This window comes from Hemicordylus capensis, chromosome 1, assembly GCF_027244095.1.
Source record: "Hemicordylus capensis ecotype Gifberg chromosome 1, rHemCap1.1.pri, whole genome shotgun sequence".
Classification (NCBI taxonomy): Eukaryota; Metazoa; Chordata; class Lepidosauria; order Squamata; family Cordylidae; genus Hemicordylus; species Hemicordylus capensis.
In genome coordinates this window covers 422,446,859-422,466,052 of record NC_069657.1, presented here as the reverse complement: position 1 = coordinate 422,466,052, position 19,194 = coordinate 422,446,859, and the positions used below count along the sequence as shown (strand labels likewise).

Here is a 19,194-nt window from a genome sequence, read left to right as displayed (position 1 = left end):
CTGTGCCTTTGTAACAACTGCTTTTTCTATAGTGCAGCTGCCTACAGGGCCTCTGCAGAGACGGTGGCAGCTACATCACCCCGGCTCAATCCCAGTCGGTGACCCTCTCGTTCTCCGGGATCACGCTCCAGTTCGGGGAGGGCTCATCCCTGGCCATCCAGTTGAAGTCACCCACCTGGCTCCAATTGTCCCTGCTCTGATCGAGCCCGGAAGTCTCAAAGTCGGAGTCGATGCCCGCATAGCTCCACGTATAGGGGCCGAAGCGGACGCCGCTGCAGTCCTCCAGCATCGCGCGGCTTGTCACTTGCACGTAGAAGCTGGTCTGGGTTCAATTATGCAATTATGCATATAACTCTAAATAGTCCTTCCAAATCTTGGTATGGGAGTTCACTTTCAGCATAAAATGGTAAGTTGTCGTTTCAAAACGATTAAAGTTGTCGTTTCAAAACGATTTGCCAGATTAAAGAGATCTTCTGTCCATTGATAAACTGAGGGACTGAAATGATCATTCCAACACTGTAAAATAATATGCTTGGATACAAGTAGTTCACATGAAAGCCATGATCTGCTACTCCAGGAGAGGTTCCAGACATGTGGTAAATAACCAAGAAGGATTATTCTCTGAACAGATTTTTAATGCTCAATTATCAGATCAATAATTCCAAATTGACATTATGCCCAAGAGATGAAGATCTTTCTCAGATTCGATATAGTACGGTATGGCAGTACTTGGGTACAGTGCGGTCATTGACTGACTAATATCAATTAGATTTCATGGACAACCCTTTAAGATGACAGTTTTGCAAGTCTATGCCCCAGTGACTGATGCAGAAGAAGACGAAGTTGATGAGTTTTATGCTCAAGTGCAGTCTGAAATTGACAGAACATGCAAGCAAGATGTGCTGGTGGTGGTTGGACTGGAATGCCAAAGTTGGAAATGGTAAGGAGGAAAACACAGTCAGCCTATATGGCCTAGGAAAGAGAAATGAAGCATAGAATGACTTCTTAGTTTTTGCCAAGCCAATGATCTCTTCATTGCTAACGCATTATTCAAACTGTTGGAGTTTTTTAATTTTACCCCCAGTAAGTAAACAGCAGAGCACTAAGGAAAAGAGCACTCACTCCAGTTACAAAGTAGGTAGCACAGGATGGTTTAGTTGTTGCAGCTATTTAGAGAAAACACATTGAGATTCTTATAGAAGTAAATACTGAGTATTTATTGATAGGAAAGACTGAATCCTAATCTAAAGGACTACATAATGAATAGCTAAGGAGAGATAGATGTCTCCATCTACTCTCTAAGAGGAAAGGGAGGATAGTGACTCAGCACAGAACGTGACCCCACAGATCAGGGGTCACACTGTAGGGACAGATAGGGAGATCCTTACTCACTGTCTCTACTCCCAGTGCCCCTAGTGGTCATTAGGATAGTTGGTGCAAAAGGTGGATGCACTGGAACTCCATTTTCAACACACACACAACCAAAGCTGCAACTATACACATGGACATCACCAGATGGAGTACAAAGAAATCAAATTGATTACATTTTTGGTGCAAAGAGGTGGAAGAACTCAGTTCTCTTCAGCAAAAAAATAATCATGTATCTCAGCCTAACCTACCTCACAGATTTGTTGCAAGGATAAAAATAAGCATGTATATCACTCTGAGCTCCTCGGAGGAAGAGCGGGATATAAATACATAAATACATAAAAATAAGAGATTGCCAAAGACCAAGAAACAGAAGGAAGCAAAATGGATGTCAGAACAGACAGTGGAAATTGCCAACAAGCGGAGAGAAGCCAAAGTCAAGAAAGATAAATACCTCAGGAAGGAACTTAATAGGGAATTTCAGAAAGCTGTTAGAAGAGACAAGGAACAATACTAAAATGACATCTGTAAAGACTTTGAGGATGGAAACAGACACGGAAAAGCAAGGAAAGTTTCCCAAAAGATATCTGAACTCAGAAGGCAGTTTCAACCTTGAACTGGTATGTTAAGGGATGCCAAAAGACAGTAACTAATTCAGAGAAGATCAAACACAGATAGAAGGAATATACTGAAAATCTGTACAGCAGGGATGTCAACATCCAAGATACTCTAGAAGATATTTCCTACTTGCAAGAACTTCTAGTACGAGAAGATGAAGTTAGATCAGCACTCCGGTCATTACCAAGTTGGAAGGCTACAGGAATTGATGGAATAGCTACAAAACTATGACAGGCAACAGAAGAAGAATCAGTCAAGGCTCTAACCAAACTACGCCAGCAAATTTGGAGAATGACACAATGGCCAATGGAGATCAGTCTACATACCCATATCAAAGAAAGGAGACTTAACAGATTGTGCAAACCATTGCACAATATCCTTAATTTTACATACTAGCAAAATAATGCTCAGGATCATCCTACGTGGAAAGGAAAATGCTGGACATTCAAGCTGGTTTCAGAAAAGGCCTTGGAACAAGAGACGTCATTGCTGATGCACACTGGATAATTGAGAAAGCCAAAGAATACCAAAAAGAAGTCAATATGTGCTTTACTGACTACAGAAAAGCCTTTGATTGCATCAACCATATCAAGTTGTGGAATATCCTTAGGAAAATGGGCATCCCAGAACATCTCATTATGTTCTGAACAAGAAGCCACAGTCCACACGGAACATGGTGAAACAGACTGGTTCCAGATCAGCAAAGGAGTAAGACAGTTGTCTACTTTCTCCTTATTTATTCAATGTATATTGAAGAGAGAAGCTGGATTGGAAGAAGATGAGCATGGTTTTAAAGCTGGAGGAAGAAACATCGATAACCTGCGTTATGCTGATGACACCACTCTGATAGCTGAGAAAGTTCAAATGCGTCAATGCTTTTTGTCTTGCTTCTTCAAAGTCCAGCCTTCACATCCATACAGTGTCACAGGAAAAACCATTGTTTGAATGATTCTGATCCTTGTAGGTATAGACATGTCGCAGCATCTAAATATCCTTTCCAAAGCCTTCATTGCAACCCTACCAAGTGCTAGTCTGCGGCATATTTCTTCACTGCTGCATCCTTGACTGTTGATGGTCGATCCTAAAAGGCAGAAGCTCTGCACCACTTCAATGTTTTTATTATCAATTCTGAGGCTGGTTGCTGTACCCGTTCTAATTGGTTTAGTTTTCCTTACATTTAGTTATAGTCCAATTTTTCCCGTGCTCCTTGACTTTCATTACTAGAGCTTGCAGATCATCCGCATTCTCAGCTATCAGAGTGGTATACCACCAGCACATCTTGCTTGCATTTCTGTCAATTTCAGACTGCACTTGAGCATAAAACTCATCAACTTCGTCTTCTTCTGCATCAGTCACTGGGGCATAGACTTGCAAAACTGTCATCTTAAAGGGTTGTCCATGAAATCTAATTGATATTAGTCAGTCAGTGACCACACTGTACCCAAGTACTGCCATACCGTACTATATCGAATCTGAGAAAGATCTTCTTCTCTTGGGCATAATGTCAATTTGGAATTATTGATCTGATAATTGAGCATTAAAAATCTGTTCAGAGAATAATCCTTCTTGGTTATTTACCACATGTCTGGAACCTCTCCTGGAGTAGCAGATCATGGCTTTCCTGTGAACTACTTGTATCCAAGCATATTATTTTACAGTGTTAGGATGATCATTTCAGTCCCTCAGTTTATCAATGGACAGAAGATCTCTTTAATCTGGCAACTTTTGAAACGACAACTTACCATTTTATGCTGAAAGTGAACTCCCATACCAAGATTTGGAAGGACTATTTAGAGTTATATGCATAATTGCATAATTGAACCCAGACCAGCTTCTACGTGCAAGTGACAAGCCGCGCAATGCTGGAGGACTGCAGTGGCGTCCGCTTCGGCCTCTATACATGGAGCTATGGGGGCATCGACTCCGACTTTGAGACTTCCGGGCTCGATCAGAGCAGGGACAATTGGAGCCAGGTGGGTGACTTCAACTGGATGGCCAGGGATGAGCCCTCCCCGGACTTGGAGCGTGATCCCGGAGAACGAGAGGGTCACCGACTGGGATTGAACCGGGGCGATGTAGCTGCCACCGTCTCTGCAGAGGCCCTGTAGGCAGCTGCACTATAGAAAAAGCAGTTGTTACAAAGGCACAGAGAGAACACTGTGATTAGAGAGACAGACCTTGCTGATGTTTGGAAGCTGCTTACAGTGTCGTGATAAAGGTACCAAAGTACTGTCCCCAATTGCACTCTTCCGCACTCGGTTTATAATTGAGTCTACTGCAGTCCTGTGCACCCTTACTTGGAAGTAAATTTCATTAGATGCATTGGGACTTGCTTTCAGGTACTCATATATAGGATTGCACTGTAAGTGTCCTAGTGCTAACCCCTTCTGTTCTATGCACTATTCCTTATCGTGCCACTTCTTTTCTGACCTGTGTTGCCTTCTGGGTAGAATTGGAATAGCACTGAACACTCAAGTAAAATACTCAGGAACTTAACTGTCCCATTGATTGATTGATTGATTGATAAGGTGCTGTCAAGTCGGTGTCAACTCTTAGCAACCACATAGATAATATTTGCAGACACACCACTCTGTAGGGATGTGCAAAAAATTTCGGGCACAGAACGATCTGTGCCCGAAACGAGCAATTTCGGGTGATTCGGGGCCGAACCTAATCACCCCCGATGTCCCCCGATATTTTTCGGGGCCGAGCCAAATCACCCGAATTTGGGGGCTGAAAAATTCGGGTGATTCGGCTCATGGCCGATTTGGGGGGATTTTTTGAAGTTTTAGTGACTTTGGGGCAGTTCGGGGGCATAGCATGGGATCTGGGCAAAAGGAGTGGGGTGTGGTGGTAGTGCCTAATGGGTGCAGGCTACCACCCCAATTTCAGGGGGATTGGGCAAAGGGGTGATTTTTGGGGAATTTCTGAAGTTTTCATGTCTTTGGGGCAGATTGGGGCAGATTGGGGCAGAAAGTGGGGCCTGGGGCAGAATAGTGGGGTGGGGTGGTAGTGCCTAATGGGTGGAGGCTACCACCCCAATTTCAGGGGGATTGGACAAAGGGTTGATTTTTTGAGAATTTTTGAAGTTTTAGTGACTTTGGGGCAGTTTGGGGGCAGAAAGTGGATCTGCCCCAAAAGAGTGGGGTGGGGTGGTAGTTCCTAATGGGTGGAGGCTACCACCACAATTTCAGGGGGATTGGGCAGAGGGCTGATTTTTGGGGAATATTTGAAGTTTTGGTGACTTTGGGGCAGATTGGGGGCAGAAAGTGGATCTGCCCCAAAGGAGTGGGGTGGGCTGGTAGATAGTGCCTAATGGGTGGAGGCTACCACCCGTCCCCAATTTGAGAGTGATTGGGCAGAGGGGTGAATTTTGGTGAATTTCTGAGGTTTGTCTTCATAAGGTGAAGTGTTATAAATTGATTACTTCCTCATATTCATAGTAATAGAGAGTGTGAAAAAGTGAAAGTGGGGTCATGAGAGTTGTTTAATTGAAAAAATCTCATTTGCTATGATAGAATGAGAATTCACACCTCAGAAAAAACTTCTGAGTGTGGATGATGGTAGTGGGGGGGTAATCTGTTCTTCTGGCACATGTAGGATCCTCTGGCACTCATGTCAGTTATTTAAAGCTGAAAAGCACTGTTAGCAATTGCTGTTAAATTTTTGTTTGCTAAGCAACCTTATTCAGGTGCAGTTGTAGACTAAATTTATTATATACATTGGCAGCAGTCTTGCACTGTGCATAAATCCTTTGTACTATATATAATATCTTGGAGATGCTGCAAGTTATCTGGAAGTGTGGGAAACATGACTTTTGCCTTCAGCTGGTTGCCTGATCTTCAGCTGGTTGCCTGAACAGTTTAAATAGTACATTTTGCATCATGGGATGAACTCCAGTTCTGTTGCAAACTTGTCTAATCTTACATCCTTGTGTCACTATAAATCCGTTACTACTATCAGTGTGACACAATCTGCACAGTATTGCTCAGATGTGATACCAGAGCGGTGTGTCTGCAAATATTATTCCGATGTTGACATATGTATGCCTACACAGCAATACAAAACGTTATGTATGGGGCACAATTTGACCAAAGCTAAGCACCTAGAAGTCCCCTTCTATTAGTGGGAGGAAGTTAAGTGCTTAATACTCCCCCAACTGAAGTCAGCAGAACATCCTCCGTGCTTAACTTTAGCTTTTAACTTTATTTCGTGCACATCCCTACCATCCAGCCATCCATGAAGCGCAGGAATTCTTTCCTTCAGCCTCCACCACGCCCACTATTTTTTTAATCCCCCCACCCTGCAGGAAGCATCAAGTGGAAACCGGGGGAGGCAGCAGAGCTTAACGATTCCTTCTGGGGATCTCGGCTCTCCTTGAGGACTGCGAAGCGAACACGGCCGCTTTAACAAACGAGGCCACGCCCACCCCCTCCCCGAGGGCCTCCCCTCACATCACCGGCGAGGCCGTCGCCTGCAGCCAATGAGCAGCCTTGTTAGTGTGAGGTGGGTGAGAAAGGCTGAGCCAGCCAGAGGCGGGCCGGCTGGAAAAGAAAGATGGAGGCGACGGCGAGCGACCGGGTGTCCGTTGTTCCCGAGAAGCTCCAGCAGCGAGAGACTGAGCGGCGGGAGGAAGCTGAGCGGCGGCGGCGGGAGCGCGACGCCCAGGCGGTGCAGGAGGAGCAGAGCGGGTTCTTCACCGCCGCCTTCTCCCGGGAGCGGGAAGCCGTCGAGGCGCTGCTGGAGCCAGAGGCGGAACAGGGTGCTGAGGACGAGGCGGCCGCCGCCCAGAGGCTGGAGGAGGCGGCCGGGCGGCTGCAGGGCCTGCAGCGGCTGCTGACCGACTCGGTGCGTTTCCTGGCCCCATACGAAGTGCGGCAGGCGCAGGCGGCGCTGGGCAGGCTCCAGGCCGCTGTCTCCGAGCGGCGCCTCCAGTTGCAGCCCAAGAAGCGCTTCGCTTTCCGCGCCCTCAAGAAGGAATCCGCTCAGGCGCCTCCGAAGCCGCCGCCCCGGGGAGCTCCCTCCTCCGCTTCTTCCTCGCCTGCAGGCCCCCAGACTGGATTCAGCGGGGTCGAGGGGCAAGAGCTGGAGCTGGGTCCAGCCGAGCTGCTGCAGCAGGACGTGGTGCTGTCGGAGCTGAGCCGCTGCCGGGTGCGACTCCGGGGCAACCCCAACACGCTGCTGGTGCGCGACTGCCGGGACTGCACGGTGCTGTGCGGCCCGGTCTCCACCTCGGCGCGGGTGGAAGGCTGCAGTGGCAGCCGCCTGGCCCTCGCCTGCCAGCAGCTCCGCACGTACCGCACCACCCAGACCAGCTTCTACGTGCAAGTGACCTGCCGCGCGATGCTGGAGGACTGCAGCGGTGTCCGCTTCGGCCCCTATACGTGGAGCTATGCGGGCATCGATTCCGACTTCGAGACTTCCGGGCTCGATCGGAGCAGGGACAATTGGAGCGAGGTGGATGACTTCAACTGGCTGGCCAGAGATGAGCCCTCCCCGAACTGGAGCGTGATCCCGGAGAACGAGAGGGTCACCGACTGGGATTGAGCCGGGGTGATGTAGCTGCCACCGTCTCTGCAGAGGTCCTGTAGGCAGCTGCACTGTAGCAAAAGCAGTTGTTACAAAGGCACAGAGAGAACACTGCGATTAGAGAGACAGACCTTGCTGATGTTTGGAAACTGCTCACAGTGTTGCGATGAAGGTACCGAAGTACCTATCTCTAACTGCACTCGGTTTGTAATTGAGTCTGCAATCCTGTGCACCCTTACTTGGAAGTAAATCTCGTTAGTTACAGTGGGACTTGCTTTCAGGTACTCATGTATAGGATTGCACTGCAAGTGTCCTAGTGTTAATCTTTTCTATTCTATGCACTATTCCTTATTGTGCGACTTTTTTTCTGAGCTGTGCTGCCCTCTGGGTAGAATTGGAATAGCACTGAACACTCGAGTGAAATACTCAGTAACTTAACTGTCCCATACTTCTGATTAAAGAATGCAGTGCCTGGGATTATGGACTGTGCTACCTCTATAACGTGCTAGAAGAGGTTTAAATGATGGTAGTGGGGAGGTAATGTGTTCTTCTGGCACATGTAGGTTCCTCTGGCGCTCCTGTTGGTTATTTAAAGCTGAAAAGCACTGTTAGTGATTGCTGTTAAATTTTTGTTTGCAAAGCAACCTTATTCAGGTGCAGTTGTAGACTAAATTTATTATTTACATTGGCAGCAATCTTGCACTGTGCAGAAATCTTTTGTACTCTTTATTACATCTTGGAGTTGCTGCAAGTTATCTGGAAGTGTCAGAAACATGATTTTTGCCTTCAGCTGGTTGCCTGATCTTTAAAACAGTTTAGTAGTACATTTTGCATCATGGGATGAACTCCAGTTCTGTGGCAAACTCGTCTAATCTTACATCCTTGTGACACTTAAATCCTTTACTGCTACCAGTGTGACACAATTTGCACAGTATAGCTCAGATGTGATGCCAGAGTGGTGTGTCTGTGAATATTCCAGTGTAGACCTATAAAAGAGCAGAGCAAAGCATTATGTTTTGGGCACAATTTGGCCAAAGTTAAGCACCTAGAAGGCCACTTCTATTAGTGGGAGCAAGTCAAGTGCTTAATTCTCCAACTGAAGTCAGCAGCACATCATCCGTTCTTAACTTTAACCGGATTTCTCATATTTAAAGTTTTTGTTTACACTTTTCCCCAAGAAACCACTCTTACTGTGATAAGATGCTCTTTAGAACTATTGAATAACACTTGCATGTTCTTATATAAGTGTACACTGGTCTAGGCATTTCAACAGTTTGTTCTATCTGTTTTTCATAAAGTAATTCTGTTTCTGTTCAGATAGATGAAGATGGGTCAGATTTTTGAGAGTTATTACCTTTCTTTGCTCATTGGAGGCCTTCAATACCATAGGCATAAGAACATCCTGTAAAACTGAACCTTGTTTAACTGTAAGCAGAGTCAATATTGTCATTCCTGGTCTCTGTTTTTTTAATTGTGCTAATGTACTTCAAAAGTTAGTAGCTTTGCAAAATACTGATGGAAACTCCAGTACTCTGTATTGTTTATAAATATACTGTGTCTCTGTCCAATATACTTTTGAGTACAGTAAGAAGAGTAACTGTAGCTGCTTGAATTAAAACTTATTCATAATTTCTGATCAAAGGTTGGCATTCTTTGTGAAGTGTGTTTTCTTATTATTTTGTTTCTCTGTCACTAACATTTCCAGCCTTGTCCCAGGTTATGGTGAAAGTGGTGCATGTCTCAAGTGCTCTTCTTCTGATAATAGCACCTCTTTCACAGTTGAATGGAGAGGATTCCTTGCATGTTGGAAGGCAGTTGCTAAATTATATTGAGTACCGCTTTCCAACTAGCTGACCTGGAAGTGGCACTGCTCTCGGGCAAGTTACTGTCAGTATGAAATGGGGAGACATTAGAGACATATGGGAAACTGTCCTGATGCCTTGAAAGCAACCTCTTGCTTGCCATGTTTAGCTTGGGTGGTGATACTCCCTAATTAACTTTTGGAGTAAAAAAAACATGTACAGTGGAAGTGTGTCTCCTGAGGCATCCTTTCTGTCCTCACTATCCAAGCTTGGGGCTAACTTTGGCCACTCAAGTAATTTTTCTAGGTAAGGTCTAGTGCTTCAATTTGAGTGGGGCAGCAGGGAAATGCTTGACTAACAAGCAGAAGGTTGCCGGTTTGAATCCCTGCTGGTACTATATCGGGCAGCAGTGATATAGGAAGATGCTGAGAGGCATAGTGTCGCACTGTGCAGGAGGCGGCAATTGTAAACCCTTCCTGTAATCTACCAAAAGAAACCACAGGGCTCTGTGGGCGCCAGGAGTGGAAATCAACTTGATGGCACACTTTACCTTTACTTCAATTTGTAGAAATTTTGCCTGTTCTGGGATAGACTATCTCACTCACTGGGTTGCTTTTGTGAGAGAGAAATCATTAGTGGCAAATGCCCTCATGAACACAAGTTGAGCACATAAGCAAAATGATTATCACTGGGAGTAGCAGTCTTCTCATGTTAAAACACTTTTCTTGAGATGGAAGCCTTGCATGTTAGAAAAACATTTTACTGCCCCCTTCAAAAATAGGGGAGGGGAAGGGAAAAGACCACTGGGGAGGGGAAGGGAAAAGAGTAACTTGAAGGTATAGGTGGTGTCACCCCAGCTGGCTTCCTCCATGGAGTACAAAAAATGGTAGACAACATTATTATTTCTTATTTAACATATTTTTATACCACCCAAAACTTATGTCTCTGGGCAGTTTACAATAAAAGTAAATGGCAAAAGAAAAGTTAAAACATTACAACAATTTAAAATCTTAAAACACAAAACTATTAAAACAGGATTTTGTCTTGGTGAACAGATGCATCTTGTAAGACTTTTAAAAAGTTGTCAGAGATGGGGAGGCTCTTCAGCAGGGAGCACATTCCAAAGCTTTGGGGCAGCAGCGGAGAAGGCTTGTCCTCGAGTGCCACCAAATGAATAGGTGGCAACTGCAGATGGACAACATCTGATCTCAATATGCAGCAGGGTTCATGACCTGTGTTTTAATTTAATTTATTTAAAAATCAGATTTGTTTTTATATTTTTCAGCTCAATATTTTAATGTGTCTTTTTTATAATTTTGTTTTTAAATTTTATTGTGAGCCACCTTGGGATTTTCTTAATGAAAGGCGGGGGGGAAATTTAACAAATATATACATAAATCACAAAGATGTTCTAGTAGCATTGAGTAGTAGCATTTAGCAGCATTTGGCTTGGCTTTGTGTTGGCAATGGCAGCTTTGTCTTTTAGCATTAGGAAGGCCCAGCAACTGTCCAGCTGAGCTGATGTGTAAGCTGAATTGATGTGGCCTGTAGTTATTAGACTAGTAGCCATTGATAGACCTGTCCATCATTGTCCAGTGATAAACCAACTGGCAGTTCATAGGCCAAATGTGGCCCACAGACAAAACTTGTTTTATATTCTGCCTTATCTACTAAAATTTAATCAAGCCAGTTTTGTTTTGTTTTTTAAACCCACTATGTTTCACTTGAGAGAAAAAGAAAGTTGTTCCCACAAGTTGTGGGTGAGTAATATTGTAATGTAGCTTCTAGGGTTTTGTTGAAATGCCTATGCTGATCTATTCTAGTACAGCCCTTCTCTCCCAGCTTGAACTCAAAGACTTAAGTGGCTAATGAAATTTTGAAACAACTTAAAACCAAATGAAAGCGATAAATAAAATACTTGGCACTTGCGGTAAAATTAAAGTCCATTAAATGCAACTGAAAACTAAAAGGTTTTTAATAAGGGCAGTTAGGGTAGGCAGTTCCAAAGACTGGGCACCACAACTGAGCAACACAGCCCTACACACATGTTCAATGAGTGTTCATACAGTTAGTCGCATGTTATATTCAATACATATAGAGCAATATACTTCCCACCTGCTTCATGAATGTGAGCGGAGCTGTACACAAACATACATGTAGAGACTAGGGGTGTGCATAGACCTGTTGCAGTGGTCCAGTCTGAATTTGGACCGAACCATGGGTCCCCAAATTGGTTTAGTTCAACCCACTGGCTGGGCTGGTCAGGTTGATGAACCGATGCAAACCAGTTCTGCACATCCCTAGTAGAGACACCTGTATGCATGTACAGCATAATGTCTGAATAGGGCTAGAGACTAGCTCTGTATGTTACATTCAGTGCATTTAAAATCTGTGCAGTGCATGCATGTACAGTTATTCACATTATGTAGAACACAAAGTACACTTTCCATCTGTATCCTGTATTTGAGAAGGTCTATATCCAGGTTCACTTCTAAAATAAATGTATGTACAGTCATTGTATGTACAAAAACATGTATATGTGTACAGACACCTGAACACACATATGGACATCTCACCCACCATCACTTTTAAAATCTGCTAAGGATGCTATATCTTTATTCAGAAGGAAGTCCTTCTGGGTTCAATGGAAATTAGTCTTTTGTCTGTTCAGGATTGTGGCCTTAATCATTCATTCAAAGTTCAGCACAAAATAAATATTCTGGTCTCCCTGTGCTTGACTGTTTCCATGGTGTTAGAATTTGCTGGATTAATATGTTGTCGGAGCTTTTAACCCTTGGGGAAACCTAGTAGCTTCTGTCGCCTCCTACATGAGAGGACACTGATCTAACCCCAAATCAAAACACAACTAATGCTGCCTGATCGAGGCAGGGGGGGATTATTTGACAAGAGTGACAATAAGGTCATTCACACAACCTTGGGAGGGAAAGTAGGATCGCACCTACCTCCCCCACCCCGAGATAATAACCCCCACAGCCAGCAGCATGACCATCTGGAGGCTAAAGAAATGCAGCCTGGCCCCCAGAAATCCCCCAGTGTACCATGCAAGGCGGGATTTTCCCACCACCATTCTGTGGCTGCTCGAGCAGCCCCACAACTGGGAAGTGAGGTAGAAGGATGTGCTCACACCTTTCTACCTCAGTAAAAGTCCAAGTAAAAACCTCTGGCTACTCAGTGGGGCAGCCCCAGGATCAGGCCCAATCCCAGCACTCACACAAGCAACCCTACCCAGGCTCCTCGTGTACATGATGCCCTCACCATCTAGCTTCTGCTAGAAGCTAGACAGAACCCCCAGGGCCCTGCATCTACCTCCACTTCGCAAGCATCCGAAGCTCAGTTTTACAAGATCTGCTTTTTCAAATGGCTGAGGGGCAGGTTGCATTGTGCGTATTACCAGCGACCCTCTACTCCAGCCACCATTGCATGTACTTTCCATATTAATGAAAATATTTATATCCTGCTTTTACATCCCGGAATGAGACCCTCGGTACCCATTATTTAAAATGTAACTGAATAAAGCAAATTAGAAAATGACAAAACATGTAAACAAAGGCTGTAAATCAATATTATGGCAGTGAACGATTTGAAGTGGGGGGGGGGGACCACAGGATAGAACGATTTATTCGTTGAGCTGCTAGTTTATGATTTTACTTTTTGCTGTGTTTTATTTGTGATTTATATTCTTTTGTTGTGAATTTATTCTTATGTTTTAGCCATAAGCTGCTAAATAAACATCTATATAATTAATTCTCTTGGCTGGCCATGCGTGGAGATGCGTGCCTGGCTTTTGAGGCGGAACTCTCGCGACATGCTGCAAGAGTTCCTGACATTGGGCAGGAGGACGCTGGAGGGTGATGGCCGGGCCTGGCCACGGGGAGGAGGAGGCGGAGGCAGCCCCACCGCCAGGAAGGGGAAGAGGGCGGCCAAGAGGAGCCTGGCTGGGCGGGTGGTGGAGCCGCGCCGGGAGACTGGGGCAGAAGGTGCAAGGGAAGGGGGAACCACTGGCTCCAATGAGCACACAGTTGCTCTGTGCAGAGTTGGCTAGTTTTAATTAATTATCTAAAAATCATTATTTCAAGATATTTAATATTTTTATTTTAATAACCTAAATAGCACTGCCTTCAGTGCTATTTAGGTTATTAAAATAAAAATATTAAATATCTTGAAATAATGATTTTTAGAGATGAGTTGTTTGTTTTATTTGATTTCTATACCGCTCTTCCAAAAATAGCTCAGGGTGGTTTACACGGAGAAATAATAAATAAATAAGATAAGATGGATCCTTGTCCCCAAAGGGCTCACAATCTTTTTTTTTTAAAAAAAGTTACACTGGAGAACACAAAGCTATTGTGGTATCTCATGCTTAGTGGTATAAGGAAGGTACAGGCATACATGATATGCAGCCCTCAGGTGATGGAAGGAGGGCTCCTTTCTTATGAGGCAAGGCTACGGCATTTGGGGCTTTTTGGTTTGGAAAACAGGCGACTGTGGGAAGACATGGTAGAGGTTTATAAAATTATGCATGGAGTAGAATGAGTGGAAAGAGAAAAAGGTTTCTCCCTCTCTCCCAACACTAGAACCAGGGGTTATCCCCATTAAACGGATTGGCAGGAAATTTAGGACCAACAAAAGGAAGTACTTTTTCACACTGCATAATTAATCTATGGAATTTTCTGCCATGGGATGTGGTGATAGTCACTAGTTTGGATGACTTTAAAAGGGGCTTAGACAACTTCATGGAGGACAGGTCTATCAATGGCCTATTCAGGAGGATATTTCTGACTCAACTCAGCTACTACCATCAAAGCAAAATATATGATCATTTGCAGTGCCAACTTCAGGTTCTCTCCATATTTCGGGCTGAGGGAACCTCAGGTTCTGCATTATGTGTGAACCTGCCCATTTTCTCACTCATCCAATGTTTATTCACATTGTATGTAAACCACTTTGGGAACTTTGGTTGAAAAGTGGCATATAAATATCCGTTACACTGTTGTATTGTATTGTCATTTTATTGTTAGCCACTAGGTGGTGCTGAGAGATCCTTATACAGCTTTGATCCCGCCCCGCCCCCCACCACCCACCATCTTTCTGTGGGGATAGGTGGTCAATTTGGAGGATAGTTCTGGCAATAGAACGTACACAGATTAGAGTTCTCTCTTTTTTGCTTTTAAAAACATCACTTATTCATTCTTCCTTCAGTTTTGCTAATCAATTTTACTGGAGAGATTTTCAAGCTGCCATTGGGACCATCAGACCCGTCCACAGAAGTATTACTAACAAATTATTTCCTGCTGTTAGAATTAATAAAAGGGGAAAGACAAATACAGGAAAGACAGTATGACTTGCCTACAGATAATCATTGCACTGGCCATACTGAAAAACTAAACAAGCTCTGTATAGTTGAAGGAAATGTCACAGCTGGTGACATTTCCAGTTATTCATATTATTCCACAAAAAGAATGCATTTACAGCCACTGCCATACTGTTTGCTGGGTTCTATGTCCACAGTCCAGAACACTTTATTGAAATCCTCAAGGTCTATAAAAGACACTCCTAAGTAGTGACGTTGGAACAGAGATTCCCTACTTAATCAGTGGGACAACTTCATCCTTGGTGTCACACTGCACAAACAGATTTATTTCCTATAACCTCAGCAAGCCCCGCCCTACCCCTGGCCCAGCATGATTAGCCCATAAGCTGCTCATGACCCAAACCAGTATTTTTTGATGTTTTGGGTGATGATTGATACAGTTTTCCTCCTGTTCAGTATACTATTGGCTGTCAAAGTTAGGAGACTAGTATATTCTGTTTCCATGGCTTCCTCAAACTTAGATTTTAGTTCACTTAAAAGGTTACCTTAATTCCACCCTCAAAAACATAAGCCAGAGGATGTCATTCAAGGTGAGTGACCGAAGATAAGCCTTGGCATGGTCTTCCTGGCTTCAGAGGAAGTCAATATACAATGACACCTTGATACATTTTTTCACAAAACAAACAACTTTTCAAAAAATAAATCACTGGCAATGGGATGTACTGAGCAATTGTATTGCTCAGTAACATATCATGTGAAGGCACAAATCCACTAAACAGTAAAATGTGGGATTATTTCCACTGCTTATCTGCTGGCAGAGATTTCTCTAAATTGGATCATGCCGATTAGTATTAGAATGACGTCTTGTAGATCCAGCTTTAATCATTTGAAACTTTGAAGCTGTTTCTCCTTTGCGTGGAAGGGGCCACCAGAAATAGTTGCATGTGCTATTTGCCAATAATCTCTTTTCATTTCAGTTAAATTTATGAATTTTGCTACTTGGAAAACTTGCCCTAGCATTTCCTGCTTCAGGCTGAAGAAGATGGAAGGGCCAAAGAATGACTCTATTAGTTCTATGCCATTTGACCTGAATGGTGGCGGTTCTTCTTAAAATTGTTCCCTTTCCAAAAAAGGATTAATTCCGTGGGATCTTGGTGCACCTAGCTTTGCAAAGATGGCTGTGATGAAAATCAAGTTCAACCAGAAGAAAAGGGTAAAACTAGCACAGGGACTATGGCTCATGAACTGGTTTTCAGTATTTGCAGGCATTGTTGTTTTTTCAATGGGATTGTTCCTGAAAATCGAACTCAGGAAGCGAAGCGAAGTGATGGACAATTCTGAAAGCCACTTTGTGCCCAATTCCTTGATATTGGTGGGTCTACTAGCTTGCGCCTTCAATGCTTTAGCAGGCAAGATATGCTATGATTCACTGGATCCTGCTAAATTTACAAAATGGAAGCCTCTCCTGAAACTTTACCTGGTATTGTGTTTCTTTTTTAACTTCTTCCTTTGTTTCGTGGCTCTTGTTTGCTTCCTTGGGAAGGGTTCTCTGGAAAGTACACTAGGACTCGGCCTAAAAAATGGTATGAAGTTCTACCGAGATACAGATACCCCAGGAAGGTGCTTCATGAAGAAGACCATCGACATGCTCCAGATTGAATTCAAATGTTGTGGAAACAACGGTTTTAGAGACTGGTTTGAGATTCAGTGGATCAGCAACAGATACTTGGATTTTGGATCCAAGGAAGTGAAAGAGTAAGTAGTTCAACTGAATTTATACTTTACTGATTTTAGATACATACTTCTACTATCAGAACCTAAATTCAATATCTTCTGTAACTTAACGTTGTGCTTTTCATGTTGCCTAATGGAAACAGCTATCTTGTTTTTCCAATCTAGTTCGGATTAACTACATTTTTTTCAGTGCCCTCAAGATCATTTAAACCAGCAAGCTGAAATTAATGGGACTTAGCAACAACATAATGCAGAACATTATATTCAGGGTAGAGTATACAGTGATTATTTTGCTTGGTCTTTGACTTCTTTTTGTCCCCTGGAAGATCCTTAAACTTGTTCTTTGGTGATTGTTGGCAGTGGTGGTTGTGGCCAAAATTATACAATCTTGAAGTAGCTCGTTATAATAATGAAACTGTGTTAAGGATTCTCTTCTTGACTTAGAAGTAACACTCATCATATCTTACTATAAATGCTTTGAACATGAACCCTATGTGAAATAATTATTTGTTGAAAGTATGGGAATAGTTGTAGCTGAAGAAGTACCCTTTGATATAAATAACTGCTTGAGAAAACCTAATGAGATGTTCACCCTGCTTGCATTATCTGAAGATTTGTAGGCTTGATCTTAATCCATCGGCAGCAGAAGGGCAAGGCATGAGGAGAAAACAAGATTATGCTGTGCTTAAAAACATAGGCGTACTCAAAAATATTGATGGCCCACTGATAGGACATCACGAGACCACTTATTAGTCCAGTAACACCTAATCCTATAGCAATGGTGAAACAAAGGGGTCATCCAATGAAACTGATTGCCAGGAAATTTAGGACCAAGAAACAGAATTACTTTTTCACACAATGCATAATCAACTTGTGGAATTCTCTGCCACAAGACGTGGCAATCAACAACCTAAATGGCTTTAAAAGAGGTTTGGATAACTTCATGGAGGAGAGGTCTATCAATGGCTACTAGTCTGAGGGCTATAAGCCACCTACAGCCTCAGAAGCATGATGCCTCTGAATACCAGTTGCAGGGGAGTAACAAAAGGAGAGAGGACATGCCCTCAACTCCTGCCTGTTGCTTCCAGTGGCATCTGGTGGGCCACTGTGTGAAACAGGATGCTGGACTAATGGGCCTTGGGCCTGATCCAGCAGGGGCTGTTCTTAGGTTCTTAAAGGAGATACGGAACTCTTCTGGATGAGAGTTCACTGGGAGTTCCATGTAAAGTCTTCTGAATATGCCAAGTTTCCATGCCCTCCAACATATCACAGATGAAAACAGGGAAATGCCCTGTTCTCATGCCAAGGAGTAAAGGCTGAGCCCCAGTATAACTTTATTTGTCCCTATTTTCTGTGCCGTCACTGGTCCCTCATTGATTTTAAAAGCCAAGGCAGTGATTGTTTTTTAGGTTAAGGATTAGGACTGACATCCAGTTAAATAAATCTTAGCCAACTAACTGTATGTCTTTCAGTTGATTACTTAATTGATTAAATTTGCATAGGAGTAAATGTGATAAATACGAAGCAAAAAACATACTCTCATTGGTTTTTGATTCTGCGTGCATGAATTGCAGCCAGTATCCTAAGAGGTATTCCTTTCTGTGTGTCAGGAAAGGGGGAATTTTAAAGACGATGCTAGTAAGTATGTGTGTGTGTGCGCGCGCACATGTGTGCTGTCCAATGAAATTTGGGACTTATAAATTAATTACTGTGACCCTGATAAAGATATACTAGAAAGCAAGTCTGTGCCAATATAAGATAAATACATAAGGTGGGTTCCGAGGAAACAGTGGCACCTGAGGTTGATTCCGCGCCCCCCCCCCCCAGCATCTCTGTGTGAGTCTCAACTTCTGATACACCAAGACTGGTTGTGTTGTTGGAACTCACCAATCTTGGTTGTGTCATTGGAACCCACCAGTCACCAGGTGTATCCTGCCCTACTTCCCTCAGAGAAGCCAACATCTGTCACTTACTTGAAATCTCTTTTACAGACATCAGGTTCCCTGAGGGAAGTAGGGCAGGATATGCCAAGACTGGTGGGTTCCGATGACACAAACAATCTTGCATATTGGGAACCTACAGTGGAAGTAGAGGCACATGTAGGGATGGGAGGGAGCATGTGCTCCTGGGATAGCAGTGACCTAAGCAGCCACTGTTACATCTGAACCCTCCACTAGTGAGAGTCAGATGCAGAGTGCGATTTGGGAATCACATACACGCCAAGCAACTCATTAACAGGAACAGTTCCTATTTCCTGATAATTCATTGTTCCTATTTTTGCCTTTTGAAGATGCCTTATGAACCTGTTGTGAGCTGTCAGAATCATTTTGCTTCAGATTTTAGCCCCCTTCCCTGAGTCTCCAACAGGGTGAGAATGGGAGGCATACAGATTCATCTTAATGCATATGTGTGTAAATGCTGCAGGGGAACAATAAGGCTTCATGCAGTTCAGAACCTGTCATTTCACATAATACAGCTGGTGAGGGTTATTTTGAGCAGCTGATAACATATTGTAGCATAAATTATGTTTTGGTTTTGCATTGTGATCTGCTTGTACTACATTTCATAGCACCACTCATGGAATATGATACTGAGCATATCAACTCAAGAGCCACCTACTCCCACATGAGCCTTCTCCCCCTCTGTGTTCTGCTTTGGAGGCTCTGCATTGCGTCTTGCTTCCATCTGAAGTGCAGTTGGTGGATGTGTAGAACAGGGCCTTCTTGGTGGTGGTGATGCCCAGACTTTGGAACTTTCTCCCTTGCAAAATCCATCTGGCTCTCCTCTCTCCTCTAATTTTTCATGAACTAG

The 19,194-nt window shown here is 43.7% G+C and overlaps 2 protein-coding genes across 2 annotated transcripts in view; both read left to right on the top strand.

Moving 5' to 3' along the window:
• The first annotated feature begins 6,473 nt into the window (after positions 1-6,473).
• Positions 6,474-9,156, top strand: TBCC (tubulin folding cofactor C). Its single transcript, XM_053310984.1, has one exon. The coding sequence runs from the start codon at positions 6,544-6,546 to the stop codon at positions 7,531-7,533; it is 990 nt and encodes a 329-aa protein (XP_053166959.1). The 5' UTR covers positions 6,474-6,543; the 3' UTR covers positions 7,534-9,156.
• Positions 9,157-15,823: 6,667 nt separating this feature from the next.
• PRPH2 (peripherin 2) overlaps positions 15,824-19,194 on the top strand; it is a 34,622-nt gene continuing 31,251 nt past the window's right edge. The window contains exon 1 of the mRNA XM_053310970.1: positions 15,824-16,404. Coding sequence (XP_053166945.1) covers positions 15,824-16,404 — 581 coding nt within the window. The remainder of the gene's footprint in view (positions 16,405-19,194) is intronic.

Excerpts from the sequence above, each read along its gene's own strand:
- TBCC (XM_053310984.1), top strand. The coding sequence starts at position 6,544 with ATGGAGGCGACGGCGAGCGACCGGGTGTCCGTTGTTCCCGAGAAGCTC.